General features: G+C 37.1%; 1 protein-coding gene across 3 annotated transcripts in view; it reads left to right on the forward strand.

Moving 5' to 3' along the window:
* LOC128215834 (metabotropic glutamate receptor 3-like) overlaps positions 1–25486 on the forward strand; it is a 101382-nt gene that overhangs the window by 35159 nt on the left and 40737 nt on the right. For 2 of the 3 annotated variants that reach the window (XM_052922444.1, XM_052922445.1), the window contains exon 2: positions 21447–23535. In XM_052922444.1, coding sequence (XP_052778404.1) covers positions 22167–23535 — 1369 coding nt within the window. In that variant the 5' untranslated portion in view covers positions 21447–22166. Of the gene's footprint in view, positions 1–5659; positions 5740–21446; positions 23536–25486 lie in introns of those variants that run through there. The other variant, XM_052922446.1, reaches the window with a different exon arrangement.

Raw genomic sequence — 25486 nt, forward strand, 5'->3', positions numbered from 1 at the left:
TGGAATTCATCTGTGCGTTAGTTGAGAGTAGCCTTCATTGTTCGTTGCTTTCCTTAGTTTTGCTAACGTCGATACAGTTAGTGAACAGAGATATTTCAAAATGACTTGTCGGTAATAAGACGTTTTCTTTACTGTCTTTGGTTAAAGTTATAGCGCAGAAGTACAAATTAATAGATCCTTAAAACAGCTATACGGCGTTTCAATGAAATCAAAGGTCTCATTAATTGGTATCTTCATAAATCTAGACAATTATTAAAAAAGTCCGGCGGGTATTGCGGAATAGTCATTTGTTCATAATAAGGAATGCAATTTATAAAACTAAAGAAGAGAAAGTCAGGAAGTTTAGTATTGTGGTTAATTTTAAGAGTGATATTGGAATAAGCTTTGTCAGTCGATACATGTTGATGGTCTAATGATATGGAATCAGATGATTAGAAGAATAAGTTAGTTTGTAAACCGGAAGTTAATAGGTGATAAGATAGTGTTCAAATGTGCTCATCCTTATTGGGTATATATATATATTAAATGCGATATTGTTCTAAGAGAGTCTGAATTTGGACTCTGATGTGTGGCATCAAGGAAGTCTTATCAAGTCAGTTTGTCGTGTGTGAGTAGCTCGCGGGAGTCAACATTGTTGCGGCAAAGGTAACTACTGGTAAACAGGTATCTCTGCTCAAACATTGAGATCATGCAGCGGCTATTTGATGAACATTGTTACTGGGGCAAAAGCATGGATGTTAAGGGTGGGTAACAATATACCACAGCTGGTTGCCTCCACATTCAATACGATAGTGATTTACTAGCATTTGGAATAGTTTACCAGACCGTGCCGCTGTGGTGCATTGTGCTGTGTAACTTTTGTATTACAGTATTGCTGAGGGTCATACTGGAAATGAGCTTGAATTGCAGTTACTTAAGATATACGGGTAGGAATTGAAATAGACTGTGTTAAGATGAACCCGTGTAGATTTACACGTTCTGTGAACTGAGAAAGTGAAGAATAGACTGACCGCGTGAATGTGAAATTTTGAATGAACTCTGAAGATGTAATTTAAGTGTGTTAATATTTGATTAGTTTTGTAAGTTAACGTTTTAAAGAATAACAATGGCTGGAAATGGAATTAACCTCAATGAATTAGTTGAAAGTTGTTAAAGATAGCCAATAGTAATAACGTTAATGATTTTATAAGTTAATTAGCATTTGAGTAATCATTTTAGCAACCAGAGGACATGGAAGTCCACCGATAAATGTATATACATTAGCAGTCAAAAACTATTTGAACAATAGACAGGTCGGATAAAAAGTAAGCAACCGCTCGGCAAAACATTTTTTACATTCTTATATCATCAAATTATGAAATGTGGAAGAGAAATTGCCTCATATTGGTGACATTGGTGACACCGTCGGGAGTGTTTTAGAAATCAAAAAAAGTTCGTTCAAAGGTAGTAGCCTAGGTTGTGACTTTGAGTATAATTTTATTGGAAACTATTGCCAATAAGATGTTGTTATGGTGCCCATTTAAAAAAAAATGTTAATCTCAAATGCATTTCGGGAAATGTTGTTTGTATTACGGATATTAGCTGCAGATAATAATACTAAGGACGGGTTCTCTGACGGATCCGAGGTATATACGAGGCACAGGCAGTTATATTGAGCACGGTTTCTTTGGCCAATCCGAGGTATATACGAGGCACAGGCAGTAATATTGAGCACGGTTTCTCTAGTGGATCCGAGGTATATCCGAGGTACAGGCAGTAATATACTTAGCACGGTTTCTCTAGTGGATCCGAGGTATATCCGAGGTACAGGCAGTAATATACTTAGCACGGTTTCTCTAGTGGATCCGAGGTATATCCGAGGTACAGGCAGTAATATACTTAGCACGGTTTCTCAAGTGGATCCGAGGTATATCCGAGGTACAGGCAGTAATATACTTAGCACGGTTTCTCTAGTGGATCCGAGGTATATCCGAGGTATAGGTAGTAATACTGAGCCCGGTTTCTCTGGTGGATCCGAGGTATATCCGAGGAACAGGCAGTAATATACTTAGCACGGTTTCTCTAGTGGATCCGAGGTATATCCGAGGTATAGGTAGTAATACTGAGCCCGGTTTCTCTGGCCAATCCGAGGTATATACGAGGCACAGGCAGTTATATTGAGCACGGTTTCTCTAGTGGATCCGAGGTATATCCGAGGTACAGGCAGTAATATATTTAGCACGGTTTCTCTAGTGGATCCGAGGTATATCCGAGGTACAGGCAGTAATATACTTAGCACGACTTCTCTGGTGGATCCGAGGTATATCCGAGGTACAGGCAGTAATACTGAGCACGGTTTCTCTAGTGGATCCGAGGTATATCCGAGGTACAGGCAGTAATACTGAGCCCGGTTTCTCTGGCCAATCCGAGGTATATACGAGGCACAGGCAGTAATACTGAGCCCGGTTTCTCTAGTGGATCCGAGGTATATCCGAGGTATAGGTAGTAATACTGAGCCCGGTTTCTCTGGCCAATCCGAGGTATATACGAGGCACAGGCAGTAATACTGAGCACGGTTTCTGTGGTGGATCCGAGGTATATCCGAGGTACAGGCAGTAATACTGAGCACGGTTTCTGTGGTGGATCCGAGGTATATCCGAGGTATAGGTAGTAATACTGAGCCCGGTTTTTCTGGCGGATCCGAGGTATATCCGAGGTATAGGTAGTAATACTGAGCCCGGTTTCTCTGGTGGATCCGAAGAACAGGCAATACTACTGAGCACGGGTTATTTGATGGTTTCGAGGTTCAAGCAAGTATACTATAAACTGGTTCTCGTGCTTAATTGCTTATGCTGCATGAAAGCAGTAAACCTAAAATAATCACGGATTCATATGGGGAAACTGCGCGCCTGTATAAAAAGGGATAAAAGGCTCGGTATTGATTTAAGTATATTACTTATTGTGGCTTTTCCTTTGATATTAAAGAGCTCAAAGGTTTGTCATGGAGTGTTCGAGCTAGAGAAAACTACAAACAACATTAAACTGATAAGTTATGCATTCCTTTTTCTCTAATCTGGTTAGAAGAGCGAATAAAAAAGTTAAGTGTCTTTTTTCTGAGAGAACGTGACGCTCATTAATCTATAAACAATAAATCTTAACTGCGAAATCTTTCCGGAAGGTTAGAAATTATTTTCGATAATGATCGTGTACCCTTTCATTATCGGCACGGAAAAGTCAATCGATTGTCAGCCAAATCTGGGAAATATTTACGCCCGGAAAGGCAAACTTTGAAATTCCCTTTGGCAGAAAGTAACGCTATTAATTATTGACTTGTTACAGAAATAATGTCTTTCATTAGCGCACAGAGCTGAAAGAAAATCCTGTGCAAGATATAGTTTTATATTTCTTATAACGTATGCGTTTCTATGCGTTTCTATTCTTTATTCTTTGAATGTTTAGAAAACCAGTAAAACGGAGTAAAGTGACCTCGTAATTCTTAGTCGTAAATTGAAATTATCTTATTATCTCAGTGTTATATTTTCTACATTTGCAATATATTCGTGTTAATTGATCATTTAGCCAGTGTTACAGAACGTGAAGCTACTTGTGAAATTTAAACAGTTTAAAGATTATTTTCGTCACGACTAAGGTCCTGTACTAAAACGGTCTCCTGGTCCGATAAACGAGATGTCATCGGATTCCCCTAAGGTCCTGTACTAAAACGGTCTCCTGGTCCGATAAACGAGATGTCATCGGATTCCCCTACGGTCCTGTACTAAAACGGTCTCCTGGTCCGATAAACGAGATGTCATCGGATTCCCCTAAGGTCCTGTACTAAAACGGTCTCCTGGTCCGATAAACGAGATGTCATCGGATTCCCCTAAGGTCCTGTACTAAAACGGTCTCCTGGTCCGATAAACGAGATGTCATCGGATTCCCCTAAGGTCCTGTACTAAAACGGTCTCCTGGTCCGATAAACGAGATGTCATCGGATTCCCCTTAGGTCCTGTACTAAAACGGTCTCCTGGTCCGATAAACGAGATGTCATCGGATTCCCCTAAGGTCCTGTACTAAAACGGTCTCCTGGTCCGATAAACGAGATGTCATCGGATTCCCCTACGGTCCTGTACTAAAACGGTCTCCTGGTCCGATAAACGAGATGTCATCGGATTCCCCTAAGGTCCTGTACTAAAACGGTCTCCTGGTCCGATAAACGAGATGTCATCGGATTCCCCTAAGGTCCTGTACTAAAACGGTCTCCTGGTCCGATAAACGAGATGTCATCGGATTCCCCTAAGGTCCTGTACTAAAACGGTCTCCTGGTCCGATAAACGAGATGTCATCGGATTCCCCTTAGGTCCTGTACTAAAACGGTCTCCTGGTCCGATAAACCAGATGTCATCGGATTCCCCTAAGGTCCTGTACTAAAACGGTCTCCTGGTCCGATAAACGAGATGTCATCGGATTCCCCTAAGGTCCTGTACTAAAACGGTCTCCTGGTCCGATAAACGAGATGTCATCCGATTCCAAAATCAATCAAAGATATGATGCTCCGATGATGGCAAATTCCATCACATAAAACTATTCCCTCGGTAAATGACACAAGTAGGGTAGGCTATATATATATACTAGTATATATTTTGTTATAATATCTTAATATATTAAAAAAATACACGGACTTATATCAAATATCATTATTATTCATGGCTAGACGGCTGTTAGTACTTGAAACTCTGATTTTCCTTTTTTTGCTCTCTTTGGAGTTCTTGATGATGATCCAAAGGCTGCAATTGGGGTTAATGGGATGGGGGGATTTTATAATGACTTGTTTGACAATATTGTCTTTGTCTCTTTGTGTTGTCCACTCATGGCCCAATTATCATAACACTACGTAAGTCATTTCTCAAGCCCAAAATCAATATATTTTAACATATGATAGCATAGCATGATTCACAATAGTCTTTAATAGTTTATGATTTTTATTATTTCAAAGATATCTGTTTGGCAAGTTAATCTGAACATTAGTTAGATGCAAACGGAATGTGCTTGAGTAGAGGCTAAAAACACTGGGTTGTTTATACTGCAAAATTATTTTAAATAACACCCAAAATATTTCGTTCTAGAAAATTAGTCAACAGATCAATAGTTCAGAACTTGAAATGTCCGGAAATCGTTTTCTTAAACATCTTATAGAAAAAGAATGTTTTTTTGATGACTCGTTTTATTTGCCATCCCCGACCCGATGCGCATATGCTAAAATAATATGTTCCTTACTAGTTCTTAAAGTATACAATGTGCATGCAATTATCAATTTATCGAATAGTATACTTTGACTTTCAATTAATTGAAATGATTTATTTCGCTAGAACTCTTGGTCAACTTTACCACTAAAGGTGTCTTTGTTTAAAAGCAGTCCCGGTCTGACGACAAAAGATAATATCCAATTGTTTTAAGGTGTCCCATGTAGGAACTGTATTCCTTTGAGGTTTGTTTCGTCTTGTTGGCTCGTATTTCGGTTGTGTATCGGAAATCCAAAGTCTTTATTGGTCTCAGTAACGGCGTCTTTCCCACAAGATGTGAAAATCCGTAGAAGACGTGGCGCTCATGGAGATATTATTTACTTCTGTAGTTGGTCGCGGAAAGAGCGAAGTTCAATAATGTTTGCTCTGTAAGTAAATGGATGGTCCAGTATTGAGTATTATCGTGATGGGTTCCTGGCAGGATTGTAGTTATTGTATTGATGTTTGGAATTTGGGACTGGTAAGACACAGCTTACTTCTCATTTCATATTATGTAACATAGATAAGTAAAGTAACTTTGCTTAAATTTTGAACTAGTTATACGGATGTGGCTTTGTTAAATTGTATGTTGAGGTATTCTTGCACAGCAAATATCCCCTAGAAGACAAGATAAATTATACAGACACATAAAACTAATGATCCAACATTTCATCAATTTTAGATGTAATAACTTCACAAATAATTGGAAATACGATAGTTCACTATTAAAATACCCAGACATGTTGTCGATGATTAACTATAGAAGACAGGGTCTATCATTTATAAAACGAACGGTTTAATTTGTTTCCATTCATCATACTAATTATTTCAGATACAAATATGTTGCTTTATTCTTAAATGCTGACATTTATTTTCCATTAGCAGTCAGCTATCGAAACAATAGTATGGACATCTTCTCATTACGGCAACTAAGCTGCCTAACGACAACAACAAATCAGTACACTGTGTCAACTAAGATTGTCAAATAATACTTTTTAACTAAGATAAGCGCTTAAATATATTATGTAAGTGTAATGCTTGGTTGTTTTATATTTGTCTGAGTTCTATCAACTTTCATACGGCTGTTCTGAAGTTGTATGCAAATGCGCTGATGAAAATGCCATTATTTGACATATGTCGGGTTTTCTTGCTCTCTCGTTACACTTTGAACTATAATCTAAAATAATAAGGTATAATTTGTATGGTTATATAAACAAACTTGTTCATCATCCATTTTCGTTCGTAAGTATACATAAAACAACTTCATTTGTTTATTTTGTTGAATCAAAACCAAGATAAATGCACACTGAAATAATTACGATAACATGAGAGTTGATTTTTCAATCATATTCCCTCTTGAAATAATGTCTAAATAATTGTAAGTCGCTTTATTTAAAAGAATTGTGTTTCCAAGGAAACTGAATGCATACACACATGTATTACCTAGGCAGTTGCGTACATATTTTCTACAAAAACAAACGATCACCAGGTATTTATAGACATAAATAATTCCGCATTACTTACTTCAAGGGCTGAATGCCTTTGTATCGCGGGTCATCGGTGTGTGAACACAGTTGGTCAGTGGACATTTCGAGGAGTCCGAATGACCAAGATCATGCGTGCACTGACCATAGGTTTTTATGAGCCGATAAAGCACAATTTCAAAATATTCCTACTGTTGTAACATCGTTTTGACGCATTCTTATTTTGAAATGTATCTTTGCTCAATGTGTAATATGGTACTTCGCGAACTTGACGTTCATTAAAACGCCCAGTTCGACATTTCTGCTAAACAGCCATACCGGGTAATATTTCTGTCTGAACGGCACGGGTATATATTCATCTGAAATGTTCTGCCTTCTTCATTTCGCACATATACTTTTCTCCATACTTATGTTTAAAATGTTGTTTTGTTAGGTGATGTAATTGAAGTCTGAAGAAAGTATGACTTTTATCGCGTGTGACATTTCTGCTTCGCCTGGGTAAGGCGGATTTTTTGTATATGTGTTATAACTTTTCTGTGAACATTATCTGTTGAACCTGCACATATTTCTTTTTATATCAATTTAACTCAATTTTAATTATAATTATAAACGTTATATTTGATATTCAATGATTGTTAAGCTGAAATGTGACTACATGTACGCTCATGAATTGATTTTCTCCACCTGAACTGTACATTAAACGTATAATTTTCTTCTTTTGAATGTCATCAAGCTTATAAACCATTTCTTAATAAGTGACGTGGGACAGCCGAACAAAACATGTTTGTTCACAAAGACCGAAGTAAAAATGTTATACGTGGCATACGTTTTTACAAGACATACATTGTTTAAGGTCAAATGTAATTTATTAAGATGTAGTATAGCTACTCAGTGATGTGACATTGCAATACGCTCTTATGGAAGTTACCTTTTATAAATATTTGAATACTGAAAATGTGACGGTACATAAGAGTGAACATATGATATTTATAGCAGCTATTATGGCGTGTAAATAATTCATTTGAGTTTACAATTGACGAGATCATTTACGTTTGTCAATAAGAGTGAATTACTTTCTGTAATTCTACGACTTGTCATTTCTCATCATTTATTCATATGAACATTATCTATGAAGCAACCTGTTATTGACATTGCATCAGAAACATAACTCTCTCTCTCTCTCTCTCTCTCTCTCTCTCTCTCTCTCTCTCTCTCTCTCTCTATATATATATATATATATATATATATATATATATATATATATATATATATATATATATATATATATATATATATATATATATATATATATAGTAATAATAATAATAATAATTTAATATATTTTTAAGCCCCTTGCCCTGCACAATGAAATGTGAAGTTTAAATGGATAAATGGACTGTTGGAGGCATGAAAATAATATAACGGTAAAACTTATTTTTAAAATTATAAATTTGGAGGCATGAAAATAATATAACGGTAAAACTTATTTTTAAAATTATAAATTTAAGTAGCCTTTTTCATTAAGACAAAATTATTACTTAATCTTGATTTAACTAAATAAAAACTAGTTTTTCGTTATTTTCTTAATAAGAATTTTCTTTAATGTCTGAAATCATACGAGAAAAAAAAAGCTTAGACAAATCCGGTTTTAAGATGAATCGAGAAATGACGTCAGTCTTATAATTTCCATACTGATCAAAGTTATATCGATTGTTCTAATTTGTTCGTCTGAGTAGTATTCATGGTTGTGATCTAAAAATGTAACCTTGCTACAGAAAGTTAACGCGAATAGATGAAATGTGTTGAAAGAATAAGAGAAGGGTGATCATTAAACAACAATGTCGGTACACAAACACTGCCGGTACTCGGTTCCCAACATTACCGGAACAAAACAATGCCGGTACCCGGTACCCAACATTACCGGTACCCAACACTGCCGGTTCTAACACAGCCGGTACCCAACAGTTACTTCGAAAATGCTACAATGCACTTCTGCACAAATGTATCTCGTCCCTTAACGCAATTAATTTGTTTAAGGACATGAAAAAATATCGTGTGTGCAGAATTTGATTTAACACACACATTTTAACACGTAATGCGTAAATGCTATTGTACTTGAAGTGTCACAAGGCAATCATTAAGCCTGTTTTACATTTTTTCGTTAAAGCGTTTTGTTGTAATTGTTTGCGTCATGATATATTCAATAAGACACACTATACATACTTTGCATTTTCTTTTAGTTTTGTCCGAGATAATATTTTCAAAAACGATATAGATAACGTTTGGTGTTCCAAATCTTCAAGAAATGAATAATTACTCTACACAAAAGTATAGATCATTAAATTGTGATCGGTTCAAATATAATAATTGAATGGGGTTTAAAGACTTTCGAAGCTTACGATTTATATGTGTGTCCTAATTTGCACGGTAAAGACTTCGGTCTAGTTCTGTTGTCACCGAGGTTAGCCCACACAAGGCAGAGATATGAGTTCTGTCAGCGCCTGGAAATAATCGGCCCGCATTTATCACAGTTTACCCCTAAGACGTCGTCATTTTACCGGGATAATGGGACCCAAGAGAAACCCATATACAATTTATAATTATTTCACAGGGAAATGGCAATATCTGGTGTTCTATGTCGTCTATATATATATGGTATCCCCTCAGCTCTATTCATCATTAAGTCTGATTTGCCATACCATTAATGCTTCGTCGTTTGACGCCGGTGTCATATGAATATTATGTTGGAATTAATTCATTTGTAGGCAATCGAGCTTCAAACCCGGACAGTTTGGTTTCTTTGCATGTTTTACGTTCATTTGTTTCGTCTAACAGTCTTTTATTCAAACAAGGTGACAACATACATGAAACACTCGGAAAACCTTGCAGTATATGCTAGATATTAAGCATGAATATAAAACTGTTTGTGTGAAGTTTAGTGTATGTTCCTTTAGAAGAAAAGAAATAATCTTGATATTAACATCATAAACACAATATTTTGTCATTTTGTAATTGCTTTAACATTACTTACATTATAACTATATCACAAAGAGCAAATACAGCATTTCTGTCAGCTAAACTTCAGACAGCTACAGCATTTCTGTCAGTCAGTTAAACTTCTGACAGCTATAGCATTTATGTCAGCTAAACGTCTGACAGCTACAGCATTTAACGCAGCTAAACTTCTGACAACTACAGCATTTATGCCAGCTAAACTTTTGACAACTACAACATTTATGTCAGCTTAACTTCTGGCAACTACTGCATTTGTGTCAGCTAAACTTCTTGCAACTACAGCATTTGTGTCAGCTAAACTTCTTGCAACTACAGCATTTATGTCAGCTAAACTTCTGACAACTATAGCATTTATGAGAGCTAAATGCCATATACAGCTATATTGATAAGGTATCCAGCATTGTATTTCTTTCTTTCATGAAGTGCAAAGCAATGAGAACAAAATGGTTATAAACTCCTTATTTCGGTAACAACCTTTCTTTGTTTCTTAGACATCGGTAGAACGTACTCTTCGTTGTTGTTTAAAACATTCAGTTATAAAGCCATCCAAGTTTAAGTTGTTTTCATAATGATGTGAAAATGTGTATGCGAGAGGTCTCTCTGTCAATATGTACAAGTTTCACCTGATCATGTCCTTGGTTACAATGTCGTCCGTTCGTTTGTTGACTGTACACAGTTGTTCTAGTGAATGTAAGCTGACCGCGTAATCCGTGTGTGAGCGTGTGTGTGTGTGGAGTTGATGGGAGGGGTATTGTTAATAAAGTTGACGTTAACATACATACAGTTGTATAAAAGACGTTAACATACATAAAGTTGTATAAAAGACGTTAACATACATAGTACAGTTGTATAAAAGACGTTAACATACATACAGTTGTATAAAAAACGTTAACATACATAGTACAGTTGTATAAAAGACGTTAACATTCATAGTACAGTTGTATAAAAGACGTTAACATACATACAGTTGTATAAAAAACGTTAACATACATACAGTTGTATAAAAGACGTTAACATTCATAGTACAGTTGTATAAAAGACGTTAACATACATACAGTTGTATAAAAAACGTTAACATACATACAGTTGTATAAAAGACGTTAACATACATACAGTTGTATAAAAAACGTTAACATACATACAGTTGTATAAAAGACGTTAACATACAAATAGTTGTATAAAAGACGTTAACATACAAACAGTTGTATAAAAGACGTTAACATACATACAGATGTATAAAAGACGTTAACATACATACAGTTGTATAAAACAGTAGCCGGTAATTGTGACGTCGTGTACCATTGCATGGTGAACTAATTCAATCAGAGCGCAATATTGAGAAAAGCAATGACGTTTAAGCCCGTTTCGGATTATACAATTGACCTGGCGAATGCATCTTTATGCGAGTACACGCTAGGTCTTGCGTGGTACCACTGTGCTACCACTGTGCATGTATTGCAAATAGAAGAGTGGCCTTTCATCCAAGGATGAAGGAATCAGTCTATGGTACGTTTACTGATGCCAGGTTCAGCATTGTCAAGGCAACCTAGCATCGATAGAATCAATATTTCGTTTTAAAATACAACGAAGTTTTCAATGATGAAGAAGGGTAAAAAATGCCGTCAAACCTCAAAACATCGAACATTCATGGTTTAAAACAAAGACATCTATCAAGAAAGATGAAATTTTGTTCATTTATATCTCTGTAACCAATTCATGGCTGTCTTAGTGTTTCAGATGTATTTCACTTTGCTAACGTCGTAATTAATTTAACCATTCTTCTTCCCTTCATCTTAGCTGCACAATTTCCCCATAAATGTAATGAAAATGTTTTGAAGAAAATTAAAATTAATGTAGTGAGAAAGAGTTTTGCGTCAATGCCGGAAAGAATTGACAAGTCTAGGCTATATCTTAAATGAAATCTTATAAAGAGCACTGGTCCAATCATTAAGGCTTAAAAGACTGTAGGGGCGCCTTGGCCAAGATAGAGGAAAGCGACAAAACATATTGTGTTCTGCAATGGATAGGAGGAAAATTTAATTTCCAAGTTAGTAACACATTCAATTTTGTTTTTGCTTTTGCCGACTTATGACCAATACGCACATAAATTAGATCCAAAACGTTTGACTTTTGGGCTTTGCAATTATTGCTCTACTGCCATTTCATTTCGATATTCGATAAACACCCTTCCAGCGCAACTCTCCTGTGATATGCAAGTCGAACTTTATTTTCCTATTAAAGTCTCCAATAAATGTAACTTTTTTATTTTGTTTTCTTCCTTTGTTAAAAAGGCAAAACTAGTACATACTTTCTAATTGACAACCTTATTGAGATAGCGTGTCTTCCAAAATGCATGAACCATCATGTATGCTCGTCTTCTTGCTCACGTACTATTAGATCTTTCTGTGAACAAAACATACTACCCTCAAGTCGAAACACGCTGCCAAAATTTAGGCTGAAATATAGCAATCTGTATGGGGAATATTTAGGAAAATTCGTTTTAAGAGCACTATTTCCACTTCTCATTAAAGGAAACATCGACATTTCACTGGTTCTCTAGGAATATAAAACACTCCTGAGTTGAATGATAGGTTATCATATATTACGTTCTAAATCTATCCTGTTAATGTGTTCAGTCATCCACCATTTAGGTTTCGTTAATTTCAAGAGAGGTAATTTGTAATAGGAAAAGTATATAATTTGTCATCATTAATGACATTTTACAGATAGATAGATAGATTATTTCGCTGATACCTCTTAAGTATCATCATGTGACCACACCTGTAAAATGGGCCGCCAAAATATAGAATTTATGGGTTTTTTAGACCCAAAATAGAATGTGTATGGAGCATTGCAATTAAACAAAACAATCAGAATAGCTCATCTATTGTTGGTATCTACTTCTGTTGCCATGGTTAGAATATTGAAATGTTAATGTTATATTTCACTAGATATGTCTTTTTAGATACTTAATCTTATTCCACGACCAAAACATACCTATAATATTGCAGTTTAGCTGACTGGCTCGTAAAACTTAATACTAGTGATACAGCTCTACACTATGAATTATCGGCATGGAAGTCTTGTAACTGTGTCAAAAGTCGCACATAATTTTGTTTGTTTCAAATTCCCCAAGATACTTCGTTGCTGCAGTTGTATAATGCAAAACGCATGATAAACAAAATGTATTAAACTGTTAATTGCATTACAACTGATGAACAATGTTTGATTGCACTTGCACAATGTAAGTTACTGTCATCATAAATATAAAATTCCAGCAAAATAGGATTACGTATTTATACCTGCTTTTGATCCAGCTCGACTAGAAGCAATGAAACACTTGTTTCGCAATTTGTTTTTGTCGTTCAATGAATATAACTATGCTCCATAACATAAACGTGTGTATTGGTAATCTCATACAAACAAGGCATTTGGATCTCTTTCACAAATAAGGATATGTTATCTTAGCATTCTTCTTTAAAAAAAACATTCGGAATGTTTTCACTGTTTTGACTCTTCTGGAATGTTTCATCCGCCCAATGGTCACCTATGACAAGTAAAATGAAAGTACAAATAAACTTGATATTGACAGATTTTTATTTTCGAACAGACTGTTTGAACAACAAAACGCCCGCGAGCAGGTTTTAAAATGTCTAGTATTTTAACCAGAACTGCATACGTACATTAAAGAACGTGTGACATTTTGAAGAAACATGCTGAAGTCAATGTCTAGAATCAGACTGAGAAAAAAACACTTTATTAAAATACAGAGAATCACCATTATTGTATTCCTTTTACAAAATTAAAGGTGAATAATTGTGCAACTTCAAACAGTACTAAAAATCGGCAAATGTCAATTTCAAACTTAACTAGAAGGAAAGAAACAATAAAAGGAATACCTGGTGTTAAACCACTTGGTAATCTGCCTCAGATCTCAGAAAATATTACTTGCGTTGGCAACATTTGTTAAAGCTCGACAGGCATCGTATTTGTAAAGTTTAATTAATATCAAAACACGCTAGGGGAGCTGTCGCCCCTTTTTGTTATAAGAGAACGGTTTTAAAAAGGTCAAAAGTTCAATATGTCCATTTTAACCGTTATATGGATGTAGTCGAACATAATTGTGCTTATTAATCAGTTTCAAATCCCCAAACAATCTTGTAAACACCAATACCTTGTTTTGCATAAATGGCTACAATTTATTTCAACAAAACAGCAAAGTAATTAAGCACTGAATTGTTCAAGATATGGGCCTTTTCTGAACACATGTGAATAAATCATTAACAACAAATAATGAATGATGTCAATTGTCAGAGGTTCGACCTTAAACACATATATCCATATATATGTGCACATCTTATAGCACATACTTCCACATATTCTTAAAACATACAACCAATGATCCTCATTCATGCGATAGGAGTTTTATATATGTACAGTTAATCACCCAAATCAATATCAGGAAACTATGGAATTCCGCTATATTCAGTCATATTCATTCCCAACAGGATTGACACATCCAGAATGCCTCAGATTTACATTCAAACATGCAAATCTGCCCAGACTTATAACATTTGCATCTTAATGTGCAGCATTGTGTAGTGCATCCACATTGAACCGACTGCAAACAAGAGACAGCCACCGAGGTTTTGCTTTTCATTACACCCTATTCTTTAACCCAATAGCCTCTATTTGTTGGATCCTCTGGCTCGAAAATCTGCATCTGCTGATTTCATGCAGATCATTGCTTGATAAGCTGATATCTTAACGTGTAACGCGGAATGCATCTTCAGTTGCCAGAAGCAGCTATTAAGACTTCATGGCTTTGAACAATTGTTGGTATCGACATACTTTCCTACTGGATTCTTGGGATTCAGAATTGCATCCATTATGATTACACATGCATTTTTAAAAATTGCCGATATCTCCCCATATGCCAAAAAGAGATATGAGTACGGTGTTTTCACAAAACGTTTTCCAACATGCCTTTTACTTATCCCTGACAAAGAACGTGCGGTGTCGCTTCCTGTCAGAGCGTGAAGTCTGAGAATGTTTGCCTTTACATCAGCAGTTAATTTCTGCGATATAACATGTACCGAAACACACTTCTTAATTTGTGATGTTCAAGACATCATACATGTTTCAATTTTGCAACCCGAACGGCAGATAAATAGTAGGAAAACGTCTCTATGACGACACCGAACAACCACTCGCTCATATCCCCTTGTAATTGAATCCTTTCCGTGAATCACAAACCGCGTTTTGGCTTCTTCTTGTTGAAGTGTAAGTGGCAAGTGTCAATTGAAGTTGTCGGCATTGGCACTACTCTATTGCGCGTTGCGATCACCTGTGCAGCCTCCCCAGGAACAAGTGCTAACCCTTGTGGTAATGTTTCAGCACGCTGTAATAGCTCATTGAAAATATATCCTACACAATCGGATTTGTTTCCATCAAGGGTAATGAACTGCTCCCATACCTGAGGGGTACTATGGACCTGGATGAAGTATTCGTATAGGGCGTCGTTATCCAGATCGTTTGCATTGAGTTGCATCCTTGATGGAGTTGCCAATACATAACTAATGACCTAAAACATATAAACAAAAACAACATTTATAAAAAAAATCAAACTAAAAACATTTTACCAGACGAACGATTGAACCATTAAAAGCAAAGCTAATATTCTATATACATAGAAGTATTTAAAAAGTGTTTTTTATAGTTGATGATTCATTCAGTACACCTGCCGTACACAACTGTGTTGAACGAATTGAACTAAGATTTGAATTTCTTTACTTGTATATAAATGTTTGTATCTTTATGTATTCACCAATGACATAAGATATTTTTGCAGTATAATAGTACGTAAAAGTGAAATTTAATGTGTATGGTACGGTACGCTGGTACGGTACGGTGGTACGGTTGACAGGTTTTTACCCTGGTACAATTCAGAAACGTGTTAATTTGAAAATATATTAAATTGTTGTTTAGTTTCATAGATATATTACTGTTTTTCAATAAATTATAAGTATGATTGAACGTAATTTCAACTTCGCAATATTTTCGGCATGACTATAAACAGGACGAATTACTGTCGCAGCTATACAGTAGCTGAGTGGTAAGATTAATGTCACTAGCTTTTGTCAAATCCCCGTTTTCAAAAATTCATATCATAAACATTCTTCAGATAGTATGTGTACGTTTTAATTTTACTAAGAAAATGATGTTTTAATTGTAACTGTAATTGTTTTGGGTTTTTTTACCAAACACTGATTTCTGACCTGCCTGAAACGTGTAGATTGTATATAAACCACTTGTACTATAACTACAAATACAATTGATTTGGGTAATTTATAAGACATATTCACATAAACTGATTAAGTCATTGCAAATGCATATGTTGCAAGAAACCTTCTAAGTTGTCTTTCCAAGATAGCCGAAACATTTGACATCTTTGTAAAGAAATAGCATATGTCAACAAACGTAGCAACAGTACTCTACGGGAATTTGAGAAATATTAAAAAATGCTTAACTTAGGAATGAATTGCGGGGTTGATGTCATTATCGAGGTATGAACGCAATTGGGCTGGTCAAAGTGTGTGGAGTCCGGTCAAAGTGTGTGGAGTCCGAACCACGCGTATTTTGATCAGCCAAATTGCGTTCATATCCCCGATAATGATATCAACCCCGCAATGCATTACTTATATTTACACCAATAGTTCATTATTTCATTCAAGAACTGTTAAACCAATACTTCATTTCATTTAAGAAAACCTTTCAGTAATCCTTTCTTACACCTTCTGTAAATGGAACGATCCGACTGTAGCCGGAAACATTATTTGTTATCAAATGACGTCAGAATAACGGGGTAAAAGATCAACTACTTGAAATCACGTTTAAACGTAAAATTAAAACACTTATGACAACAATTTATTTAACATATCATAAATTAACACTTTCTAAAATGTTGATTTATATTTTACGGGACTTGCTGAGACAATACAAACACTAATAAGATGATCATTTTCATGTAAGGTATATTGTTATGCGACGAGTTGCGATCCAAACATATCCGAAGATGTTGCGTTCATCGGATAATAACCGCAATTGCAGTTCATTCAAGGAATGGAAGTTGTGGTGCAAATATTGTACATATAAATCGAATATTCTTCTATTACTTAATGGCTGGAACATAAAATACAAAACTAGTTTGCCTAATGTTTAATAGCGAAAACCATCTTTTTTTTAATAATTATTTTGCAGAAGTTTTACCTCTTGCCGTACAAGCATTTTCAATTTGACAAAAATAATTAAACATTAGTACTCAATATTGTTACAAGTGCAAGCAAGTCCGTTGCGTTCGTTATGATATGCCTTAATATAATTAGTCATGTTAAACAAACAATTTATATTGAGTGCATTGCTTATGTCTTATGTTTTAGGTTCTTCATGATACGGGTTTAAAAACTGCCTCATTCGAAATTTTGCTAGGTGTTTGTCTGCATACACTTAGTTAGCTCTGCAAAAACGTTCGTCTTTCATTCATGATAACGCAACTACTGTAGCAAGTACCTAGTGACAAACAGAAACCGTCTGCTGTTGAATTGTTTGAACGATTTGTCTTGATTTCAAAATTTCCGCTTTAAAAAACCTCTCAGTCCAAAAGCTGTCCACATTCCTCCGTCTGATTAAATTGAGATATACGAATTACAACAGTGGGGCACGGACTGTTTCATTCTAGCATTTCGTTATAGCCACAAGGAATAGATCAACAAGTGTGAAATTATTGCTGCACATCAATTTATATGGCGTACACTCTCCGTGGGGAATGCGATGATATGACAACCTGTTTGCCGGTGCATCATTTAGAGTAAACAATATTTGGCTATTCGTTATAGCTGGTTTGAATTTTGCAAATGCCCTGAATGTTGAGGCCTTCTCCGGTCAGACTGAAACGCTTTTGAAACAGCTGCGCACAGCAAAATTATTAGATAAGTACCAGAATCGAGTGCAACCTCGCCTAATTTTAATAAATGAAAAACACACCAGAAGCATGATTTGCACCATCAATCACGGTTTATTTAGACTGTTGTTAGGTGAAACACGAACGACGTCCCCTAACACAAATTCAAACATTGACAACATTCCCAAAGATAAGGTTAACACTACCAGCGTTCCCTGACAGCGTCCCCTAAGACGAAGTAAAACACTAACAGCGTCCCCTTAGACGAGGTGAAACACTGACAACGTCCCCTAAGACGAGGTGAAACGCTGACAACGTCCCCTAAGACGAGGTGAAACACTGACAACGTTCCTTGTGATGAGGTGAAACACTGACAACGTCTCCTTAGACGAGGTGAAACACTGACAACGTCCCCTAAGACGAGGTGAAACACTGACAACGTCCCCTTAGACGAGGTGAAACACTGACAACGTCCCCTTAGACGAGGTGAAACACTGACAACGTCCCCTAAGACGAGGTGAAACACTGACAACGTCCCCTTAGACGAGGTGAAACACTGACAACGTCCCTTTAAATGAGTTGAAACACTGACAACGTCCCCTAAGACGAAGTGAAACACTGACAACGTCCCCTTAGACGAGGTGAAACACTGACAACGTCCCCTAAGACGAGGTGAAACACTGACAATGTCCCCTAAGGCGAGGTGAAACACTGACAACGTCCCTTTAGATGAGGTGAAACACTGACAACGTCCCTTTAGATGAGGTGAAACAATGACAACGTCTCCTTAGACGAGGTGAAACACTGACAACGTCCCTTAAGACGAGGTGAAACACTGACAACGTCCCTTCAGATGAGGTGAAAGAATGACAACGTCTCCTTAGACGAGGTGAAACACTGACAACGTCCCTTAAGACGAGGTGAAACACTGACAACGTCCCTTTAAGACGAGGTGAAACACTGACAGCGTCCCTTTAGACGAGGTGAAACACTGACAGCGTCCCCTTAGACGAGGCGAATCACTGCCAGCGTCCCTTTAGATGGGATGAAACACTGACAACGTCCCTTTAGATGGGATGAAACACTGACAACGTCCCTTTAGACAAGGTGAAACACTGAAAATGTCCCTTTAGACGAGGTGAAACACTGACAGCGTCCCCTTAGACGAGGTGAATCACTGACAGCGTCCCTTTAGATAGGATGAAACACCGACAAGGTCCCTTTAAACGAAGTGAAACACTGAAAACGTCCCTTTAGACGAGGTGAAACACTTACAACGTCCCTTTAGATGAGGTGAAACACTTACAACGTCCCTTTAGATGAGGTGAAACACTGACAACGTCCCTTTAGATGAGGTAAAACACTGACAACGTCCCTTTAGATGAAGTGAAACACTGACAACGTCTCCTGAGACGAGGTGAAACACTGATAACGTCCCTTTAGATGAGGTGAAATACTGACAGCGTCCCCTTAGATGAGGTGAAACACTGACAGCGTCCCCTTAGGGGAGGTGAAACACTGACAGCGTCCGCTTAAGACGAGGTGAAACACTGACAGCGTCCTTTTAGACGAGGTGAAACACTAACAACGTCTCCTGAGACGAGGTGAAACACTGACAACGTCCGCTTTAGACGAGGTGAAACACTGACAACGTCCCTTTAGATGAGGTAAAACACTGACAGCGTCTCCTTAGGGGAGGTGAAACACTGACAGCGTTCCTTTAGACGAGTTGAAACGCTGACAAGATCCTTTAAGACGAGGTGAAACGCTGACAACGTCCCTTTAGACGAGGTGAAACACTGACAACGTCCCTTTAGACGAGGTGAAACACTGACAACGTCCCTTTAGACGAGGTGAAACACTGACGCCGTCCCTGTAGACGAGGTGAAACACTGACAACGTCCCTTAAGACGAGGTGAAACACAGCGTCCCTGTAGACGAGGTGAAACACTGACAGGGTCCCTTTAGACAAAGTTAAACACTAACCAAGTCCTTTAAGACGAGGTGAAACACTGACAACGTCTCCTAAAACGTATTGAAACACTGACAGAGTCCCTCTTAGACGAGGTGAAACACTTACAGCGTCACCTATGCCCATATTAAACACCACTGACAACTTCCCCCAAAACCAAATGAAACACTGATATTAATGTCCCTTAAGACAACTTCATGTTTTGATTTTTGTGTTGGCTATCTATTTTACGTAAATCGATTCCGGTGATTGAACCAAAAACAACAAATAAGTTCGAGTCTAATTTGGACGATCTACAGAAAATAGTGCTGGCTTACCTCGGATTGTGTTCGATAATGTTTTCTGTAGATCGCCAAAATTGAAAGTAATTCCTATATGTGGAAGACTTACAACGTCCCCAAGCTGTAGTTTACGGACGAGAGCGACGTATGTAATCAATGGTTCAGAAATACCAGACAACTAATAACACACATAGGACGAAGTTATTGACTATTTCTATGCATTGTTAAATAAAAACAACTTCGTAGTATGTAACATTCAAGACCACATTGCCACATTTCCACAGAAGTTTCCCGTTTGTCATGAGGCTGCTCATCATAACATGTTTGCTCAATATCGAATCCCCGACCCCGATGTATTTAATATATCTAATTATACACCGACAATTGCCAGTAATTAGATTCTTTCTCATCGGCAAAATTTCGGATCACAAGTTCATTAGTGCATAGTTCTTAAAAGAACCATTCGGTTGAACCGAACAATTTGATTGAGCCGTTTATTAGCCCTTCTAGCTGCTCACTGACTGTAAATTTTCTCTTATTTGGCAATTAAGTAGTAAAGAATCTCGAGCGCATGGCCTTATTCCTTGCTATAGCCGCAGAAGAAGTTCGTGTTTTACATGATATATTTCGTTCCTATAGAAACTATTTATTTACTTTTACGGCTCTTAGTATCTCAGAATATATATGTGTTTCTCCTTCTTCCTCAGAAAGCAAGCTATAATTAAAATTGTTTATTGTTCAGATGAGGATTAAGAGCGAAAACATTTTTGTATAAATACGTTTAAATTGATTACATAACACGAGAGACTTACTTGGCTATGGTATTAATATTAACCTAACCGAGAGAATTTTCACTTTCCATTTAGTTCAAGCTGTTGATGTTGGCGTTTACGCACATTTGACGGCCGGTCAGTGTACGTGTGACAGCTGGCAGACTGCAGTGTTGTTTCGTACTTCCAGTCGTTTTTTACAGACATCTGTAGCGTGTTAGGGGGCAGTTTAGGACAGGAAAACCAGCAATGCCAATTTCCATCTACGACCTGTAATGGCTTTAAGTCGGATAAAAATCTATCGCATTATACACTTTGTCAAAAACTCCACAAGGGAATGGTTAATCTAATAAATTACCTATAAACACAACACATAAGAAGACGGGAAATTGAATTGGATCTAGCAAACATATGAAAACATAATGTAATAAGAGAAACAGGGATGTTTATATGGAGAAGATCTCTTCTTTTTTTCAAAATTTAGGTAGCATATGTCAACGGTACTTCGTTTAGTGATAACATACAGACATAAAATGCCAACACAAGTTTAAATCATATATATATTAACAAAAGGAAGGACTCGCGGTATTTTACTAAAAAAACATGGCATAAAACGTAACATGTAAAGCATGCTTATCATATCGGTGGAATCGTTTGTTAAAATGAAAAAAGTAGAATGTTACCTTTCTATATTTTCTTTTTTCAGATATCGCAATCCCTAACCAGGTGGTAATCTTAAAGGAAAAACAGCGAAATTTCCAGCGAGGTTAGAGGATGGTAACGGATAATCAAGACCGAACGGGTTCGTGATCAAACTATGTTAGCAGATGCGTGGTAATCCTGGTCCGCCATTGCATCGTTCCACCATTCACTTCCATGTGCTGAAACTTATCAATCAGCGGCAGACATTCATGGATATATGGGCTTTAAGGTGAATCAGGTGCGGCGGATTTTTATCACTTAATTTATCAAATGGAAAGAATATACAATATGGTAACCGAATTGATCAGCACGATACGTTTACAAGAAACCTGAAAATGTTCAGCGACGGATTCTAAATATTCTACACAAAACAGATAATTGCCAATTCATCAAAAAAGTTTCATTAGATATGTATTTCCGGAAATATTTCCATGTATGTTTCCTCATAGTTACAGACTGTAGAACGACATTGAATTTAAAGTTAGCATAACAAAGAACGGAAAGACGTGTATTGTACAAATATGAATACTAAAGCTATCGACTTTAAGTGCTGCGGTTGCAACAGTTGCTTCCGGACTTGCATATTATTAATTGATGTGAAAGTATTTAAGTGTTAACCTTTTCCATGTTATTACTTCACAGCAAGCAGTGCGGAGAGGTAACGGGGTCACACTGCTTTGTCATTCGGTGCTTATTAATTTTACTAGGAAGTTGACGCGGGAATATGTTTAACATATCAAAATGGTGCCTGCGACATGTCAGCAACATTCTAATGGGTTTGGGCTTGGTTGTGGTGCATTGCACCACACCGCCAAATGGAAGTGCCTCCTCGATTATCTCGGCGTCCCTGGAAGGCGACGTGATGTTGGGTGGCCTGTTTCCGGTTCACCAGAAAGGGGAGGGCGACATGCCCTGTGGAAAGATTAACGCTGACAGGGGCATACAGCGAGTAGAAGCCATGCTGTTTACACTAGACCGTATCAATAAAGATCCTACCCTACTAGAGGGCGTGTCATTAGGAGCGCGTATATTTGATACTTGTGCACGAGGTACGTACGCGTTAGAACAGTCATTGGAGTATATAAGGGCTTCGTTTACATCAACAGATGCCTCGGAGTTTATTTGTAATGACGGTTCCACGGCTGAGGCAAAAGACGATCCAAAAACAGTAGCCGGTGTGATAGGGGGGTCATATAGCTCAGTGTCTATTCAGGTGGCTAATTTACTCCGTCTTTTTAAAATTCCTCAAATAAGTTACGCTTCAACAAGTGCACAATTGAGCGACAAATCCAGGTATGAATATTTTGCGCGAACGGTTCCGCCCGATACGTTCCAAGCTCTTGCGATGGTTGACATTGTTCGAGCGTTTAACTGGACCTATGTATCAACCGTGGCATCAGAGGGCGAGTACGGTGTAGCGGGGATAGAGAGTTTTCAAACCATTGCTAAAACAAAGAATATATGTTTGGCTGAGACCCTTAAAGTATCCAGCAATCCAACGAACACAGAATATGAGAGAATCATCGACAAGCTCAATGACAAAAAAAACGCAAAAGTGGTGATATTATTTCTGCGTGAGGAGGACGCGCAAGGCATTCTCGATGCGGCTACATTGCGGAATATATCCGGCCGCTTTACGTGGATTGCGGCAGACGGGTGGGGCACTCAACAATCTCCAGTAAAAAGCAACGAGCTTGCAGCGGAAGGTGCTTTGACTATTATACTAGAAGCAACAGTAATTCCAGAATTTGATGATTATTTTCTCAGTCTGAAGCCCACACATAATCACCGTAATCCCTGGTTTCATGAGTACTGGGAGATGATCCACAACTGTCGCTGGCCAGACGCCGTGAACCCCATCACGGATCCGGCCGTCGTGCTGTGCACCGGTGACGAAGTCCTCTCGAGGACCAAGTACCAGCAGGAGTCAAAAGTACAGTTTATCTATGACGCTGTTTACGCCATTGCTCACGCAATCAATAACTTAATGACGACGAAGAAACTGTGCAAGTCAAGGACAAAGCGCTGTGATGAATTGAATCAGATCAAAGGTTCCGACCTGAAAGGGTTCATCTTGAACACAACCTTCAAGGGTAAGTTGGATTTTGCAATAACACTTAAGAGGTTAAGATTCACCAATACCCTAGACTTACTCGACGTATGAATATGATCCAGAGCTAACAGACAATTGCAACAATCAGCATGGTTTTGAAACATACATAACTGAACGTAGTCCATGCTTTACTCATTTAACACTGAATATTAACAAATTAACGAATTATAACTCAGTTGTGAGTGTTGACAATTCACATGATCAAAATATATCTACTAATTATATACGTTTTAAAATAGTTTGAGTTATTTCGGGTAATTGTCGAGGATAAATGATCTTTCTGTTATATATTGTATCTTCGGAGACAGTGAACAATACAGATGTTTTAATTGCAGCCATGGTAACGATTAATCTCTAGCTAGGTTATTCTCACACAGCATTTAACATGCAATACTTTGTGGCGTTTTAAATGAATTTTCCTTTTAGAAGACACGCAAGTCTTATCTTACCGTTCCAATGATTTTAGGCTCCCGGAAATTAGTCATTTTTTATTGGTAAACTACATTAATGACGTCGATGATTATATACTAATTGTTTCTGAATGCTTAAGACTATTCCGTACCAAATCATAGAAACATGTATGGAATGTGAACTTATTAAGAACGTATTTTTATGCAATTCGACTGCCATGATTTAACCACATTATAATGATATATTGGCCAACATCCTGTCCTTAACTTTCGAAACATAACTCTAAGCGCACATACAAGGCAAACAACATCATTGTGGTTTTGTTCATTAATCCATTTAATAAACATACAATTATGGCATGACAGTACTTCACATGCAATATAGTTACAAAAAATGCAGTTGTATTATGGCTGTTGTGATTTTTTGTAAATTTCATTATGTATATGTTTGGGCTAAGCTGTATGCATGTAAACAAGGCTAAACAGTGCTTGACTACTGACCTCAAGCCTTTGTGCTGTTCTAAACAGTGTCTTCAATATATGTTTGACTACTGACTTAATTCAAGCCTTTGTGCTGCTCTAAACAGTGTCTTCAATATATGTTTGCTTACTGACCTCAAGCCTTTGTGCTGTTCCAAACAGTGTCTTAAATAAATGTTTGACTGCTGACCTCAAGCCTTTGAGTTGCTCTAAGCAGTGTCTTAAATAAATGTTTGACTACTGACCTCAAACCTTCGTGCTGTTCCAAACAGTGTCTTAAATAAATGTTTGACAACTGACCTTAAGCCTGTGTGTTGTTCCAAACAGTGTCTTATATAAGTGTTTGACAACTGACCTCAAGCATGTGTGCTGTTCCAAACAGTGTCTTAAATAAATATTTGACTTTTAACCTTAATCCTTCGTGCTGCTGTAAACAGGGTCTTCATTTAATGTTTGACAACTGGGCTTTAGCATTTGTGCATCTAAAAATGGTCCTCGATAAACATGTCGCTAATGGGCGTAAGACTGTATGCACCTAAACAGAGTTCTCAATATTATTTTTTTACTTTTTGCTTTAGCATTTTTGAATCTTACCAGGGTTCTCAATATATGTTTGACTACGGGCTTAAGCCTTCGTGTATCTAAACAGGTTTTTCGATAAATGATCGACGACTGGGCTTTAGCATTTGTGCATCTAAAAAGGGTCCTCGATAAACATTTGGTTACTGGGTTTTAGTCTTTGTGCATCTTAACAATTTCTTCAATAAATGTTTGCCCGTTGTGCTTAAATATAAATATTTTTCATATAAATACACGTTTTAGACCTTTGTGTCTCAATACATATTTACTAGTGGGCTTTACCAATTGTGCATCTTATGGTTCAAGTTTTGTGTTGAAATGGATTGTTTGATAAAGTTCGAACAAAACATTCTTGCAAACTACAGTTAACTACAAACTTGAAGCACTTAACTTTCGTTTAAGTAATAAACTTCGAAATGGATGTACAAGTTTTCCATGCGTTTGCAGGAAATAAATCAATCT

This window comes from Mya arenaria, chromosome 14, assembly GCF_026914265.1.
Source record: "Mya arenaria isolate MELC-2E11 chromosome 14, ASM2691426v1".
Classification (NCBI taxonomy): Eukaryota; Metazoa; Mollusca; class Bivalvia; order Myida; family Myidae; genus Mya; species Mya arenaria.